The following is a 19774-nucleotide window of genomic DNA, read 5'->3' on the forward strand; positions in this document are numbered from 1 at the left end:
GCCAACAATAACAATGAAAAGATGAACAACAATAGTTGCAACATCAACTGCAACGGCATTAAATTATTAATACACTACATTGTGCAAAATGTACAACAAAGAAACTGAAACACGCTAAAAATTCTTAACAAATTTGTTTAAAAAAAGAAAAAAATAGTAAAATGTTTTCATTCCAGGCTATTGCCTCTAAAGAGATTCTTTGTCAACACACACGTACCACGTACATACATATGTACAAAGGAAATTTGAATGGTTGGTTGGTTGGTTAAATGGTGGATCGTTGGATGGCTGGATGTACAGAAGCTAAGTGGCCTTTGACTTGTCAAAGTCAATGTTATGTTAAACACTCAAACCCATGTTGACAACAATGAGTGTCGTTGTCGTCATCATCATCATCGTCATCACTACCACCATCCTCAATCTCATACTCATCGTCATCTGCATTGTTGCTGTTGTCGTTCGCTCGTTGGACGCTTGATATTATCATTTCGACAACTTTCTTGTGTGTCTTTCCTTTTCTGTTTACTTGGTTACACTTAAAATTGTTTTCATTTCACAGCAGCAAATTGCTGTTGCAGCTTTTGCTGCACATTGCATTGTATTGAAGTTGGAGCTACTTCTTCTCTATTAAAGGCATGCGCAACCGCCACACGAGTACTCATGGGTACGTGAGCATACGATTCCATAATGTACTTATTTTTGTAAGTGCATATAAGAGATTTTTAAAACTCATTTAGAGGAAGTTTATTAAAGTGGAAACAGACCAAAAAACAACAACAAAAAAACGACGAGTCGTTATAATGAAAAGACATACTTCTCAACATCATGCCAGATAGTGGAGGTATATAAATAGTTATTAAAGGGTCTTACGAAAACAGATGAAACAGAACTGAAATATTTAATTTGCATGCTTTTTGTTAAACACTCTGAAAAAAGTCATTGGTATTCATTTGAGAATGAATCAACTTCATGAACTTATCTTTATCCCTTAGTATAGGCGTTAATACTAAGGGCAGGTTTGCCGAAACGAATCTACATTCGATTTGATTGCAGGATCGATATAACATACGCTGTAATAGTGCATTTACACTTGTAATTTTCAAACTAGTTTATGATCATAAGCTACTTTCATAAACAATACCGTTTACATCTGCATTTTAGGCAGTTAAGTGGTTTATTTTTGACAAGTCATAAAACAGCTGACTTCAATATAAAAAAATTTAATAAAAATATGGACGTTGCACAGTGGTATGAGAATAAAAAAAGATGGAAATAAATCTGTAACTTCTAAACCCTTACGCTGATTTTCACATGCGAAAAGAGGAAGTGTAGTCGAGTTTATGTATTGAGTTTGGACCTCATGAGCCCACCAGGAGCGGTACCAGGGGTTCCCAAAGTAGGACACCTCGGGTATGTTCAATTTTTAAAATGATCCTATTTCGCATTTGAAAATTTAACTTTCAACATTTTTACCCACCCTACTCCAGTTTTTTGGTGACCGCGGTTCCAAATATTCACCGATTTTATCCATTTTTCTTTTATAGAATTAACAATGGATCTATATATCAAATAAAGAAAGAAGTGTTTAAAAATCATGGCTGAGTCCAAAGTTACATGCATTTGAATTTAAAAAAATTAAAAAAGCGATTTTTCTTTTTTTATCTCATGCCACTGTGCGGCGTTGCCAGAAAAATGTTGAAAAACAGAGTTGCATTAGCAAAAACTAGTTGTTTGTAACTAGTTTATCTCAAAAGCTAGTTACAAACCTGTTTTTGTTTTGTATGGATAAACAAGTTTCTCAAACTAATTTATCACCATAAACAACTTATAACATGTTTATGGAGTAGGTGTAAATGCACTATAAGCTCTTGTTTAGAGTTGGGTTGTTCATGAACGAACAAGTTCAATTGAACAATTCAGTCAAATGAACAATGTGAAGTTGTTCAATCATCTTGTTCTTTATTGTTCTTTTTATTCACTTTATTCCTTTTGGCCATCTGTCATTATATGAAACATATATTTTGAAAACTCTTTAAAATGGGATTTATGTTGTTTGAATTTTATATAATTCCTTCTTATTTTCTTTATTATTAAAATCAAATACATTTTCCAAAAGCAGAAGTGTCGTTTTGTTTACTGCAAAAACATTAATAGAGCAATTGTTCATTCACTTAGTTTAGTCAAATACCACAGAATAGAAGTGAACAATTGAACAAAAAGAACGAACTTGTTCATTTATTTGTTGTGAACAAAAACGACCAATCAGTAAAAATAACGATTATGCCCAGATGTAAGAAGACCTGATCTCATTGTAAAAACTCCTAAAATAACATCTCTTATTTGCGACTTTTGTTTTAGCAACAGAAGTTCTGCAAATTGTAGTACTAGTTCATGATCTTTTTCACAGATAAAATTAAGAAAAATGTCATTCCTTTGCTACTGCCACTTATTGTTGACATATTTTGTACAGCATTACGGTAGCAATATGATATAAGTACTCCTCGTACTTGCAAAATGAGAAAAGCTTCTTGTCATTAAAAAGGTGAAAAAGTGGAAATAATTTAAGGGATATTTTTATTCAGATCGGTGCATGCAAGACACATGACAACAATTACAATTGTCATATACTTCCGGTATGTTGTAAAGTTTTCACATAAATGGAGATTTCGAAAGATTTTAAAAGATGATTCGTTGATTAGTAAATCAACAGAATTATTTTGTTAACAAAAATTTCAAATGTCCAGCAATATTTTATGGAGTCATTTTAAAGAAACATTGTGAATTTGTATAAATTCAATATTTGTTTTAGTTATCCATTTTTTAATGTCTAATCTTCTCCAAATTACAAATCCCTTCTTGAACTTAAATTGTAATTCATTAAAATACCACTAATATGAAAGCCTAAATTCCCGAAAGGTTTGATAAAATTAATTCTTAATTTCTCTTAGCCATTTCTTTTAAGAATTCATTACGAAATACTAGTGAATTTATTCCTTTGAGAATTAATTCTTCATAGTATGAGTTCCTTATTGAATCATTTAATTTATCTTTAATTCAAATCCATTACAAAATAGCTTAATAAAATCTATTCAATGATTAAATTTTTCTTCAACTCAATCTATTACATAAACGCTTGAATCAATTTTTTCCATTTCATTTTGTAAATGATTAAAAGCTAAACAAAACTGAATGAAGAAAAAATATTTTCATTCAAGTTGTATTATATTTCAATAAAAAATATCGTCGTTCAAAGGTTGCATGAATTTGACTGTGAATTAATTAAATTTTGAATTGATTCAACAACACAGTGCAACACGAAAATATATAACCATATACGGACACCACTACGTGATAAAATACCAAAAAAAGACTCGTGTCCAAAGTCATGCACTTTTTTATGGGCCCCCAAAGATTTGGGGCCTCGGTGTGATTTTTGCAAAAAAGTGATCATTTTCTCAGGCTCATATCTTGCAAACAGTTCTGAATTTTGATTTACTCTCTAAAGCAAAGTTGTAGCGCAAAAATTTAACATATAAAATCAAAAAAACTTCATCTTCAAGATCAAAATCGCAAAAACCTATAAAAAAATTCATTTTTTTTTGATTATTTTTCCCCTGTTCAGGTCCAAAGTATCAAACCGTTCAAAATTCAAGGAAACAATCCACTGCAAAAATGTACCTTAGATCTTAATAAACAACTTTCTGGAACATATGAACTTCCTAGGAATGATTCTTAACACCTACCTAAGGTAAAATAAGTTAGTAAGAAAAAACTAAAGGAATTAAGAGTTTTGGGCCATAAACTATTAAATTAAATAATCTAAAGGAGATAACCAAATGAGATAATCAAAAAATTTAAAAAGCATATGATAGATAATTGATCAGCCTATGAAATAGTTCTACGCCCTCCAGGTGCCTACTTATGGGTTAGAAAAGAGGAAATTTGTGGAAAAATAAATTTTATGGGAAGTAAAATAAAATATTTTTTAAATTTTTTTAATTTTTTATGTTTTTTTTAAGACTTTTATGATTTAAAATTATTCCAGAAAAGATTAATAAAAATGTTTTGTTTTTTTTCACGGTCATTTGTTATTTTTGGAAGCATTTCTTTTTTCAAAAGTGCAGCTGGAAATTTGCATAGGCATTAGGTAAAGGAATAATCAAAGAACTTATTTTGAAAATATAGCAAATATAGAAATTGATAGTTTGTAAATATCGATTTACCTGGACAAATACAAAGCAAACATTACAATTTTTGTTTATTATTTTCTTAATAAATACATATGTATATCTGTCAATGGAATCAAAAATAATGACGATCCATTACATAGTTTTCGATATATTGTATCTTAAAACGGACAAAATTACCTAAAAATTATCTGTTTTTTTGAAAACTGAAAATCAGTCAACTTTGAAGGGCTATATCTTCTGAACCAAAAATCTCATTGTAATAAGAGTAGCATATTTGAAATCGCTGGACAATTTATTGTAAAAGAGGTTTATTCAATATTTTGTAGGGGTACATGCAACCTCACTTGTTCTAGTGCGTTGTTTAAATTTAACATTTTTTATGAATAAGTCCTTAAACTTAAATATTTATTCAACAGATTTGAATCCAAAATGTCTGATTCTATATAAAGTTTAATTAATTTGACACTTCAAACTAATTTCTTCAATAGTAAATTTTATGTATTCATATTCGACGATCTGAATACTTTAGCTACGAGCCTGAACTGAACAAGGCAATATCAACGGAATATTCGTTCTCACGATAATGGGATCGTTGCTTCCGAATGAACAAAGTCTCACCAATGATTGTCAATTCAGTGAAAGCTTTATAAATCGGAAGATTTTACAACGGCGATGACAACTACATACCTGTTATTTGTATTATTACGGTTCCTACCTACAGTTCTTAAATTTGTTTATCTAGCAGTTTAACTTTTGAATTTAACTTTCATTAGTAAATATTTGCGGTTGCAATAAAAAATATTATTGTATTAAAACATATTTCACCAGTTACAGTAACCAATAATTTTACATGGGAATTTTAAAAATTCGGTTGTAATAACAAAAACTAAACCAGAAAATCAAATTAAACACAATTTTTCAAGATAAAACATTAAAATCAATACGGCGGTAAATTTACGTGAAATTTTAATAGAACGATTAATTTTAATTGATTACCTGGAAATTTGTAGATAAAGTCTGATTGAATGTATTCAACAAATCAATCTTTGTATTCCATATTATTTGCTATTTTTATTTTTTCTTTGAAATAAATAATTTTTAAATAACTATGTACATTAGAGTGGCCCTTAGAATTAAATTTTTTGAAATGTTCGATTTAGTTTTGTGGTGCATTTACAAGGGGGAAAAATGAATTTTTGTCAGTTTTTTTTTAAATTTTTGCCATTAAATAATTACTTTTGCAATTTGATTTAAAAGAATCGAACTGTGTACGTAATTGTCGTTCTAATGAGAAATAAAAGACAAAAATTGGTTAAAAAATTTTAAAGTTATTAAAAAATCGGCAGGCCATTAACGTGTCTCAGGTCACTAGAACATGAAATGTAGGAACAAAATTAACATATTTTGAGAAATATTAAAACAAAAGTTTATTCTTACTTAAAATATATCCATATTTACTTGTATATGAGTTTTTATCTTCATAGGATACAGTTAACCTATTCACAAGTATAACAAAAAAAATGATTTTTTTTTAACGACAGTTTCAAAACTCCAATTTCAAATTTTGTTAAACGAATTTCAAAATTTTTTATCATCACATGGGGATTTATTTACAACAAAATGCATTTTTTTCCTTGTAAATGCACCTCAAAACTAAATCGAAAGTCGGCACGGGTTCCTTTTTTGGTGGTATTTTAGGTCATGACAAAAGTTTCCAGTGTCAACATTTCAAAAAATTTAATTCTAAGGGACGCTCTAATGTACATATGTATTTGTAATCGTTTTAACATTGTATTTGGCATTTGCAATCGATTTATTTGGTATAAAAAACCGATTGCATGTTAAAAAATTCGGCTACAACAAGGAATCTCTTTTCTCTATATATCAATTAAATAGTATATATTAGGAAATCAAAATTTCGGTAATTGCAACTGATTTTTATGATGATAAATAGAACTGGATAAATTAGATTGGCGACAAATTCAGTTGTCATTACGAATTTGTTTTCTCTGTGTGACGACGACATTCGCATAGTAATGGGTGATTTTAGCCCCACCTTCAACTCTGGCTTTACAACGTTCGCGGTGTCCTTCTACGCAATGAATTAAACTAATTCCTACTCAGAATATGTATAGTTGCACCAGTTCGCATGATACCACAATAACGGATGCTGTTCTGGTCAACTGGAGAATTTTTCTCAATCTTTGCATAATTTTATGGTCTTTGAACGCAGCGCATATATAAACAAGTAAGAAAGTATGGTCGGTCAAGCCCGACCATATAATACCCTACACCAAGTAAATGAGTAAAAATATTTTTGTTTTAAAATATCAATAATTTATATTCATGAGTGATTTTCGGAAGTGGGCCTTATATGGGAGCTATGACCAATTATGGACCGATCACCTTAAAATTAGGTCGTGTGATTTATGTCTATATTAAATTTAACTATGTTGAATTTTGTGTGTATACCAACATTTTTAAGCGATTTATGCACGTTAAAGTGATTTTCGGAAGCGGGTCTATATGGGAGCTATGACTAATTATGGACCGATCGTAACAAAATTTGGTGACATGAATTTTGTATATATAAAAATTATTTGGAGCGAAATTTGTGTAGATACATAGATAAATTAATCATTTATGACCGATAAAGTCCAATTTCGAGGGGACTTTGTATGGGGACTAGGTGAAATAATGGACCAATTTCAGCCAGTTTCAATAGGCTTGGTCCTTGGGCCGAAAAAGTAATATGTACCAAATTTGATCGAAATATCTTCAAAATTGCGACCTGTACTCTGCGCACAAGGTTTACGTGGACAGACAGCCAGCCAGCCAGCCAACCAGACGGACGGACGGACATCGTTTAATCGACTCAGAAAGTGATTCTAAGTCGATCGGTATACTTTAAGGTGGGTGTTAGACTAATATTTTTGGGCGTTACAAACATCTGCACAAACGCATAATACCCTCCCCACTATGGTGGTGTAGGGTATAAATATAAAGCGACTTCACGAATTTCATTCCAAAGATTTAACTAACTCCACCAAAAGGATATTCCATGAAACTGTCACTGCAATGACTTAATACCGACTGTGTGTCAACAGTTTCCAACAGTAGGTGATTTTGTAGCGAATAGTTTCGAGAAAACATCTACAATGCTCTAACCTGCAGTGACAAGAACAAAGAAAGTAAGACTGTAATATACAAGGTAAAGCAAAAGTAATCCTCCTATCAGAAAATGCTATAAATTTTGCGATTGGCCCCTAATGTCAGTTCTGTTTTGACATTTGTGTAGTAAATACATGCGAAATACACGTTAATAAACAATGTTACGCTACACTGCTCCAGAACGCGGAATATTCTGACTATTTATTTGACCAATAATCGGTCGGTGACTTTGGCACAACTTGAATTTCGTCGCAGATGAGTGATGAGACCCATTTCTATCTTAGCGGGTACGTAAATAAGCAAAATTTACGCTTCTGGGGCACTGAAAATCCGCGTGTAACCCACGAAGAGCCATTACACCCGCTCAAAGTCACTGTATGGTGTGCTGTTTTCGTTGGAGGAGAGCGGGCGAAACGGTTACTGTGAATGGTGAGCGCTACAGAGCAATGATTAACGGGTTCTTTTTGCGGCAACTTGCAAAGGTCTTTGAAATATCTATCATTAGATATCCATATTGTCTATATTAATGACTTAGTAATCCAGATATAGGTAAAACAATAGGTCAAAAATCGAGGTTGTCCTGGTATTTTCCTTATATCTCAGCCATTTGTGGACCCATTTTCTCGATTTTAAATAGTAACCGAGCCGGAAGAATTACGGAGACATTGATGTATGAATCGTGTATGTAAGTTATTTGTTGATTTCAACAGACAGACGGACATGGCTTAATCGACTCCGCTATCTATAAGGATCCAGAATATATATACTTTATAGGGTCGGAACTGAAAAATGTAGAAATTACAAACGGAATGACAAACTTATACATATGTGTATTAGGTATATAACTAATTTTGGCGAAATTTTTGGCATACCACCACGTGATGGCCAATGTTGTATTAGTAATGAAAATAATTTTTTTAGGTCATTTGGAATCAAAAACATCACGCACCAATTTCTAAAAAATAAAATTATATAAATAATTTCATATTTTTTTACAAGTGTGAGGGATACTTCCCTTATTTAAAAATTATCTTTTGAAGTATGTCCGCAGTTATTATTAAAATAAAATATATTTGATGAATTCACAACAATTTGTATCGTGTATCTTGTATTAAATACAATTTTTGTTTATTAGTTTGTGAACATCCATTGTATATTGTATGAATGTTTTTGAAAGCGTAGTATATATAACAAGTAGACCGACTCTCATTTTTTCAAATTACTCTCTCACATATATGGGTACTATGTGTGCTCAGAGAAATTTATAGATGTAAACCAATACAACTTTTTAAAAACATACAAAATAAAAGTGTATAAGTGTATTTAATTTTTGTATGAAAATTTCTAACAACAAGCTTACACTATTGTATTTGAATTCAATAATACACTCGATACAATGATACAAGGTTTTGTGAATTCAGCAATTGCTTTTCAAAATAATTGAAAAAATTGAATGAAAAACTTTATTGCGTTTGGTGCGTGAACTTTTTTAATAAGCACGAAAAAATAATACCGTGGTTTTTCATATTTTTTAATGCTCTATTCGACTATGCTATGCCAATTTGCATATTTTCAAAAAATGTCAAAAGTTATATCCCTAATGTATATACCATTCTCACGATGGTGAAGGGTATGAAAAGAAATTTTAATTTCTCTTCCTTTGAATGACTGAAAATGCAGTATGACTACATGAAGTATTTATGAAGTTTCAAACGTATATTTGTTGTGCGATGTTATGCATGTTAGATAAGCTATGTATAGACGGTTGTCAGATCTTAGAATGTTGTCAGGTCTAGCAATGTGCTGACAATGAACAATTTTTAAAGGTAAATTGTCAGTTCAGACGATTGTAAGAAAACCTTACAATTTTATTGCTAGACAATTGTCAAACAATAAATTTATATGCTAACAAAAATTATCATTTCACACGTTTGTCAGATTTTTGTATGGCAAAAATTACCAGAACCGTGGTTAGACATTTCCAGAACTTTCAAATCATTTGAAACACGTGCCTCCACTTCCTAGATAAGTTTGATAATATTTTCGTGTGGCCACACGAATTCCACCTTTTAGCAGTAGAATTTTTGTTTTGGACCTTGATTTTTAAGAAAAGTCAATTGGATTATGGCTGCCATCTACGACTCAGGTTTCATTAATTGAAATGTCCATTTGTTATTTAATTTGTTTTTCAATTTAGATTAACTTATTTCTTAAATATTATTAATAGGAACTTTTGTTCAGGGTTTACAATTGCTACTATATTAGCCGTCAATTGCAGTAAATATACATTTTTATCAATCTGCATACTAAAAATATAGTTACTATTATAATTTTGTATAACGCTGCTAATATAAATTTGCTGTTACTATTCATATATTACTATACAAATTGCAATGTTAGTTTGCAATTTCTAGTAGCAGATACAACCAGTTGTCCACTCGTTATTGTAGCACAACAACCAAAATATATGTTCGTGCTATAGCAGCATACACACTTTTTTGCAGAACTAATATTGCGCGTCAGCATTCGTTTTTGTTTTGTTGTGCTAGCAATTTTCTCTGGCAGCAATTTACATTTCTTTGGTTGCTCTGCTATGGTTGCATAGATATTTCTTGTTTTTTGGTTATTTGGATGCTGCTAGTTATTTTATTGTCAAGTATGTAATACGAAATAACGATTATTCATTAGTGTAAATATTTTTGAATCTAACTGAGATATTGACTCGCATTTTTTTTGTAAGACCAAAAATTAAAATATCTAAACAATAATAATGTGGATCAAATTGTTCCTAATATGTATTTGCAATCCTATTAAAATTTTGATAAAAATTTTAGTTTTAGAAACTCAATAAATATGTAATCTGTAATAAAATCTTTATTTATTAGCAAAACTCAATGAAATTTTCAACGTTTTTTAAATTTGTCATTCCAAATTACAAAGTGTAAAAAAACTTTTCAAAAGGTTAAAAGGAATCCCACAATTCCTAAAAATTTAAGCGAAAATCCCGAAAATGGTATTTTTTACAATTTTAACCATATGGTCGACATTTCCTTCGGGGCTGGGAAAATACTTTGGGGATAAATAGGGAACAAATCAAGGTTTCTAAAGCTGCTTTCCGTTTTTTGATCCCAACTTTGGTATTTTAGAACATGTGGCCCAAAGTTGAAATTTTTATCAAAAAATAGGTCAAATTCCGCAAGACGAAAGGGCAACATGTTCAAAAAATATTACATGTTTTTTATACCAAAATGTTCTCTGTAAAGCTACCTTACAGAAAAACATAAAATTGTTATATGTTCTTAAAGAAAGTTTTTTTTTAATAAAAAAGAGTTAAGTCACATTTTCATCCAAAAAACAGCAAAAATCTACTATTTTTTGAATTCTTAAATTGAAAATCGTTTATTTTTGGATCTATAATCGATATTACTCTGAAATATTTTGTATATTACTGATAATTTAGTTGTCTAACTAACAAAAAAAATCGAGCCCGTTCGGTACAAAAGTATGACCTATATTTTTAAAAAAGCGGACCAAGGTATGGCAAAATTTTAAAATTTCAATTTTGAAATGCCTATAACTCGAAAAGTATAAGAGGTAAATAGCACACGCAAGCATATTTTTTCAAAACATAGGCGAGCGCTTTCTAAACATATAAAACTCTTTGAAATCAAATGGGAAACAAAAAAATGGGACGTGTTTAAAAATTTTGCATGTCGAAGGTCCATATTCTGAGCCCCCATAGCGCCGCCCCTGGGGCATTTGTAGGGCCCATTTCAATAATTTAAACTCGAATACTCCTTGGCTACGACCGCGTCAAATTTTATCCTGATCAGATCAGCCGTTTAGAAACGCCAGATTTATTTCAAAAAAATTTCGATTCTGCCCAACTGTACATTGGATGTGTTTACTGATATGTTGTTATGCACTTATCAAGAACAGCAACTGATAGCATCAATTGCAGAAATGTTAATTGTGCTATAGCACAACTACAGAAGTGTGTATTTTTGTAAGAAAAGTTTGCCAGCATAACAAAATAAAACGAATGGGGTGCAATATTAGCACGACAAAAAAACTGTGTGTGCTACTAAAGCACGAACATATATTTTGGTGGATATGCAATGGATTGTGTTTGCTACTAAAAATTGCAGACTAGCATTGCAATTTTAATAGTAATACGAACGAACAGTATGAATATTTATATTAGCTGATTGTGATGAAATGAGATAATTTCATATTTATTGCATAGTCAAATGTAAGAAATATGTTGCTAGAGCTGAATATCGAAACCCTGCTTTTGTTTGTTTTTAAATGGTTTAATAATGATGCCATTTTCAGATGCATAAACTTCTTACAAGTATCTAACAATGGCAACGTAATGTATTCATACGATGTCTGACAATATTATTGTCTTACAATGTACTGTCAATGCTTTTGTAAGTTCAAAAATTTCTGAACATTTTACTAACAATATTGTAAGATCGGACAACAGTATACATACATATGTAGCTTTAGTTTGATTTGTGTTTTAGCATAATTTCAAAATCGTCTAAAAACTGACCAATGTTTATGTAAATAATTGTTTTCTATTTACTTACATATATTACACAAATACTATACTATATGTATATGTCGAAATATATATAACCAAAATACAAAATTGCACACTTCATTCTGTCAATAATACGAGTATTTATTTATAAGCAAATACTGATTGTAAAAATGCCAACAGTCATAGATGGCGTCAGTCAATTAACTGACATCGACAGACAAAACATTGGGGAAACGTTAACATCAAGACAGTTCACCTCACAAGCATATAATGAAATGAAATTGCCACTGATACGTTGCCACCGTTGCAATGACAAACATAATGCTTTAATAGAACATTCTTTATTTATATTCGTATTTATGTAGGTACGTACGAGGGATGTTAGAAACATTTAAATAAGTATGCCTATTCTTAAATTAGTTCATTAAATGTTTAGTTTTAGTTGTCCATTACATTGACACCATTCCTCGCTAGACATAGAACCATGCCAGTAGAACATTTCAAATAAATTGTTATTTTGTATGCAAAATTTGTTACTACACATTTCGTTTCAAGTGTCAAATATATGCAAAATATACACCAATGATGCATAAAATAATGCACAAACAAATGAATACTCGCATTCAAATGAAATCAAACGAATATAAATTTTTCTTTGCAATTTAAATCCTGTCATTTTTATGTCCCAACACCAATTGCAGCCGCAGCATCAGTGGCTTGTAACATTGTGCTGCTTGTATTTAATAGTGAGTGGTACATGGTCATAATTTGTGGCATGGAATTGAATATATACTACATAATTGTTTGTGATACAACAGGTTTACGAATTGGAACCTCAATTAGTGTTAATCCAGATTAAAGAATAAAACAAACATTTTTGTGGAGCAAAGAAAAGAGCAAAACTAATTCAAGAATTTAATTGTTATAGAAGGAATTTCTGCAAATTTTGTCGCTGTTTTGGTTGTCAGAGAAGTATGTACCCAACAGTTAAGCAAGTAGTCAATGTATCCCTTATAGACAGTAATTGCCACTAATGTCTTATCACTTGGCAGACTCCAATTTATATATTATGGGTCATTTGACACGTATAGTCTATTGTAGTGCAATTAGCTACTTTATACATCCCAGGTAATCTAGCATCAAGGCAATTACCACTTAAGTGTCTCTAAGTAATCTAGAGTGTAGTTACTTTAAACGTTTTGTAAGTAATTAATACAAACTGCTTTTATACACATTGTGTTGATATAATTCTCAAACAGTTTATTTTTATTTTTGCTTAAGTATACTGATATCCCATGTAACATAGCGTGAAGTCAATAGACTCTTTAGTGTCTTTTAGTAATTTATAGTGAAGTCACTTTAAACATTTATTTTGTACTGCACTTTAGAAAGTAGTTATTTTAGCCACCAGAAGCAATCTATTGGAGAATTGTCGGAGCAAGGTTTGTTTACAAATAATCGTTTGTTGGACTATCTATGATATGTCTTTTTAGATGACTATTTGTGGTCAATTATTGAATCTGTCTTTTATCGACCATACAATAAGTGTTTAAATCTTATAACTAAAATTAAAACTATTTGCTCTTCAACAAGAGAGCCTTCATGGTTAACTAGCACGCATCTTAGCGGGGTGGTAGATCTGCTCTATGGAGCCTGGATCGGGTTTGGATCTGCAAAAGTTGTCTTGCAAGCGTATTGATGTGGTTTCGCAGCTTTACAATATATTTCTCACGGACTTTCTTGAACACTTCCTTTTCCAATGTCACTTCTAAGTCCCTGTGGATGTTTTCATTTCTTATATACCATAGTGCTCCCGTCATGGTCCTAAGAATTTTAGATTGGGCCCTCTGTATAAGATCAATACTGGTGTTGCTAGCCATTCCCCATAATTGAATTCCATATGTCCAAATTGGTCTTAAAACAGTTTTATACAGGATGACTTTATATTCAAGGCTTAATTTTGATTGGTCACTGATTAACCAATGAAAGCTAGAGGCTTTTAACTTTATGTAAAGTCTCTTGGTTTCTATGTGTCGGCGCCAAGTAAGCCGTCTGCCTATCTAGATGAATACCAAGGTAGGTGACATAATCAGACTGCGGTATATTAACGTTGTTGAGTGTGACAGGTGGGCAATTGCATCTCCTTAGAGCGAACGTAACATGTTTTCTTTTCAGCTCATTCGCCAATTTTTCAACCATGACTCCACACGTAGATATAATTTTGTAGTTGACTAGATGCCATGAGTGGGTTCTCGTGTGAGCTAATAATGGCGGTATCATCAGCAAATGTTGAAATTGTTAGTTTATCGCACGTAGGCAGGTAGGAGGTGTAAATCAAATATAGTGTAGGTCCTAGTACACTTCCCTGTGGAACGCCAGCTCTAATCTTGTATTCTCTCGTCACATAATCATTGTACTTAACTCTGAAAAGTCTATTCGATAAATAAGACTCAATTTATGAGTACATAGTGGTAGTAAACATTTGATTTTATGTACTAGACCTTTATGCCATACCTTGAACAATATTTCTTTAATTCAAAAGATTTTCCAATCTCTCCAGTTAAACGATTGACCTGTTCAATGGTGCCATGATGTTCACGGAAACCAAATTGTTTCCATCATTCAAAAAAGGTATTATCTCTTCCTGGAATATTTTCTCGAATAGCTTCGACAAACAAGGGAGTAGGCTAATAGTTCTATAAGAATGGCAGAGTTAAATCTTTACCCGGTTTACGTATAGTTTTTATTTGAGAAATTTTAAAATTTTTTGAATAAATTCCTAGTTTCAAGATCGCGTTGTAGAAAGTACAATTATTGCCACATTTGGAAGGTATTTAATCATTGATGGCGTTATTAAATCATATCCCGGTGATTTTTTCAAGTTTAATTTATTTTTCATTACTCTATTAACATCCTCATGAGTAATATCGAATTGGGCTGCAAGCTCAAACTCATTTGCCGTGGAATTGGGTTGAAATACTTCACTTAAATGTTCAGCCAATACTGAGGCTTTTTCTATAGCACTTCGTGCCCAGGTTCCGTCAGCTTTTTTTAAAGCGCTTTGTGCCTCTACCAAAGACAGAAATTTGTGTATTTTGTACTTGACAAACTTTGAATATAATTTTCGTTTATGCGATCCTCTTGTGAATGAAAGGCTCTTTTCAGTTTTCGTACTGCTGTTGACAGCCTCTGCTTTGCAGCAGGCGATCTATTATGTTGCCATTCTTTTCTGAGTCTTCTCTTTTCGAGAAGAAGTCTTTCAATATCCGAATTTGAAATAGGGGTATTCGTTTTTGGAGGGATTTGGCACCTAGAGTGTTCCAGAGACGAAACAATCAATGACGTGAAGCCATGGATATGACTGCTGATATATTTCCTATATTTTAGCCAATTTGTCTTAAAATACAAAGAGTCCTTAGGAAATCTTGGGATGTTGGGTCTCTTACAATAATTAATAATTACAGGAGAGTGGTCAGAAGATAGATCATAGGATATTTCTGTGGATATTGCATTTCGAATAATATTTATACGTATGGCGAAGTCTATTAGATCAGGAATTTTTCTAGGATCAGTTGGCAAATAAGTTTGGTGTCCAGAACACACGAAATCTATCGGACAGTCTCATTGTAACGTGTTATAATAACTAGTCACGTAGCAATTTAAGTAACTAGTTCCCACTCTAAATGATTGGTAAAATCACTAGTTCGGGACTGTCTCCTAGAGCTGCTGGGTATTTCTTTAACTTAAATTGTGTTTGAAGGTGACAAAATATATGTATCAGCAAGTATTTCAGTTGAATTTTAATTAAAAATGTATGTAATGTAATGCAATGAAAACTATTTCGAAACTGTGTGCTACCGAAATTAAGAATGCTGAATTTCATAACATCTTAGCTATTCAAAACACGCCTGGCATTTATGAGTTGTCCACAATGACAACTCTACATCCAAGTTGTAATACTGAACTTTAGAATGGAGGCATTTTACATCACATGTAATAGTAGTAGCCTAAATTTATTTTGTAGTTATAAGTAAGTAGGGCTGGTCCATTTGCCCTGCAGAATCGATTCCAAAACTTTATATTTTTAATAGCAAGTTCTGTAGGCGAAAATAATTTCAAAATTATTTCGATCTTTCGACGTTTACAGTACACAATTATTTCCTTCCCCCTAATTAAGTGCTACCATCTAATAATGAATATTCCATATCTTAAGTATTACTTATAAACCCCAATTTCCTATGACATTGACAAATTATTTATTTTATTATCTACACTTGTGCCGCCGATGTAATTATTTCTTAAATTTTTACCAACAAAAAATGCACATAAATAATAAAGTTAAATATTTGTTTTAAATGTATAATTATTTAAAATAAGTTTGTAAGTATGCAAATACAAACACAAGTATGTATATTGGAAAAATATCTCTACGAATGGCAAAACAATCAAATGATGTAATATTTAAATTATAACACTTAAAACCTTTAAAATCCAACAAACAAAAACTACCGTACACGAGTGAGTATCTGAATACTGAACGCTGAATTGAATTTGTGATTTGACTACCAAAAACTAAAACACAACAAATTTTTCACACTAACAACCGCCTCGAGTGTTAACAGAACATCATAATCATAGTTATTCATTCATCCATTCATTCATACTTGTAACAAATAATAAGTTTTTTTTACACCAACTGGAGTTGGCAAATGGAAAACACGAGCCAAACATAAATGGTGGCAAGAAAAGTGAGTTGCCACAAATATGAATTCTATTTGGGGAATGAACTTGCTTGTACTCTTTTCTGTATATAATGACAATCAATCTTTTACTCGTATTTCAGTTGTTATCCAGATAAAACAAAGTGTTATATTCAGCTGTGCCAAATCTTATACATATATCCACATACTACATACTACGAGTATATAATTCGGGTACCGATTGTTGATTTCATTTAACCCTAGCTCTGGCACCAATAATTTTCTACGTATTCTGGCACTATTTACATTTGTAAATATGTGTAATTTCATATATATTCATATGTATATTATTATTAAGGATACTCAAAAACCGTTAGGGATATTGGTAAAGCTGTCCATAACATCACCACAGTAGGCCTAGGTTGCTTATGAAATCAATTATTCTGTTTATTGAGAGATCTGACATCAAAGCTCCTCAGATGTACTTCACTCAGCACTACCCTAACATAAAGGAATCCCAATGTACATCCTCAGATACATGATTGGTTGGTAGGTCATTAAGTCTAGACCCAGATACCTACTAAGGTTGACTAATATGTAGTTGCCCAGAAATATGTGCATTTTGACACTCAGTGCTGGGCATTCGCAGAGAAGGTGGAAAATCGATTTCCCTATAATTGCAGTTACGACAATTGCCGTTAGGGGGGTCCAAGGCGACCATCCTCGGAGGTACAGTCCTGTATTTCTAATATCTGGATCCTCCCTTTAGCATTATCTGGAACGGTGACAGAGTCCTATAAGTGCTCATGACATGGCACTTATGACTAAGAAACCATCATAATGTCGACGAGTACCTTTTAGAGATATAATAAAGTCAATGACGCTACTCGAGACCTTATATCAGGAGAAGATAAGTCCCCAGGTGAACTCTGGCTATCCGACATAACAATCTAACTCCCAAACACTAATCAACCCAAATGAGGTTTTCATATATCTAAGCCTGAAACGTCATATATGCGCAAGCCTCTTTTATCAAATTATGTGGCCGAGGAAAATTCAGGATGGCTCTTAGAGCATAAGTAGAAATAATTAAATATAATAAAATTAAATGAATTCTATGAAAAGTAAAGCACACAAAATAAAAATTCACATATGTAACTAGTGGCAGATAATGAAGAAAAAGCAACAAAATCGCTAAAAATAACGGTTAATTTTAGGAAAAATACGTCAAAAATTAGTCACTGAATCCAAATCCTATTCAATCCAAGGTGAATCTAATAAGGTAACAGCGCCACGGAAACAAATACAACAAGGCAAAAACTACTTTTAAACATTTATTCTTATTATATCGTATGACATTTAACAATTTATATACATATGTATTTACCGGATATGAGCCTTATATAGGAGCTATATATAATTACACAAAGGGCACGTTGAGTAGACCATTTTTGTAGAATAAACTTATAGTCCAGCTGGTCTGAATTTTTTTACAGTGGGTCAAAGTTTTAGTTTTTTTTACCGAAGGGAGCATTAAACTAACTGAAAAAAATGTTGTAAGTTAATGTCTTAGAGAATTCTTATTATCAGAGTAATATTGTGGAATTATGTGGGGATTATTTTTGTGAAAGATATTAACCCTCTCCACTCTTTAGGGGTCAATTTGACGCTTTTTCTAGAAAATCAAAAAAACTCCTTTCAAAAAGGACATTTAAGGATTAAAATATTTTACGAAAATTTTTGTAGGAAAATTTTAGTGGAGGTCACTAAAGAAACCAAAGTTGTAAATAAAAATCTTTACGCATTATTTTTAAAAAATCTGCAAAAAACCAAGTATATCTTTCCTTTTACACTAGTCAAATTTATGGATTCAATATCAACAACAAGCAGTAAATTATAAAATCTTGCCGCTTTGTAATATGATTTTTTGCACTGCCTTGCCGACTGCTGCATATTTTGAAGCCATTAATGAGACTAGCGAAAAAGAAAAGATATACATATTATATATCAACGTGTAGGAAATTATGTTCTCTTTTCAGAACTGTACAAAATTTTTAAGAATTTCCTTTCCTGCACCAAAATTTCTGTTCCGCAGTGTAATTAATATCGTGACGAAATTGGATATAAACAAGTTTTATGAAAAACAATCTATCTATCAACTTTTGTGAGGATCGGTCCTTAATTGACCCTAACCCAAATATCAAAAAAATATTTTATTGTCAATAAATAACTACCCACATGTTGATGATGGGTATACAAGTTTCGGAACCGATGAATATAACACATTTACTTGTTTTAATTTAAATGCACGTCATTTTTGACTCAATAATGAATTTGAAATAATTAATTTTTGCGAATACTTACAAATTTGTTGTTATTAAATAAATTTGTTGTATATAAAATTTGGCCTCATTTCTCATATACCCGAGATACCCCATTGGACATCAGTTTAGAAGTAAACGATTTATTTCCATTTTTTTTCATTTCCCCCACTGTGAGTAGGTAGGGAAATCAACACAGTCTAAGGTTAAGAACTTCAGAACATTTAAAGTGCGAAAGTGCTCCTTGGTCCGAAATTGTATTCAAGTCTGCAACAGAAGGAACGAAACAAACCGATCGTCGTCCTTTAAAATCGTTCACCATAACTACTATTACCTATGTATATTTTTTAAGTTTTTTTTCCACTTAAATAAAACAATTTCAGAATAATATGACATTAGGGAGAATCCATATCAAAACGGACAGAAAATTGCTATTTTCGTTCCAAGTGGTTCCTCAAATTAATGACTTTTTTTTTGGTCTTTAGTAATTTTTAACACCGCGATCTATGATATTTTTTACATTGAAATATATACCCGAAAATTGACCTTTAACCTTTTGGACGTAAATAAATTTGTTCACACCATTTTAAGGACAATATATTTGCCGTTAAAACGGAGTCAAAAATTATGCTGCTCTTTGAGTAGTTTCAAAGTTATAGGCAATTATGTGTATATAATTTTAGATAATTTTAACAAATTTTTCAATTTTCAAATCGCGATATTTTTACATTGGAATGAGTTTCCATTGAAAAAGTCACTGATATGATAAACGTATTGGATTTATTATGTATGTGGTAAATTTAATTAAAATTTAATTCACTGTCAAATTAAATGCAAAATATA

At 31.5% G+C, this 19774-nt stretch overlaps 1 protein-coding gene across 1 annotated transcript in view; it reads left to right on the forward strand.

Moving 5' to 3' along the window:
• The first annotated feature begins 825 nt into the window (after positions 1-825).
• The window catches only part of LOC135948674 (uncharacterized), a 78670-nt gene continuing 59721 nt past the window's right edge, over positions 826-19774 (forward strand). The window contains exon 1 of the mRNA XM_065498073.1: positions 826-841. Coding sequence (XP_065354145.1) covers positions 826-841 — 16 coding nt within the window. The remainder of the gene's footprint in view (positions 842-19774) is intronic.

Source organism: Calliphora vicina, chromosome 1, assembly GCF_958450345.1.
Source record: "Calliphora vicina chromosome 1, idCalVici1.1, whole genome shotgun sequence".
Classification (NCBI taxonomy): Eukaryota; Metazoa; Arthropoda; class Insecta; order Diptera; family Calliphoridae; genus Calliphora; species Calliphora vicina.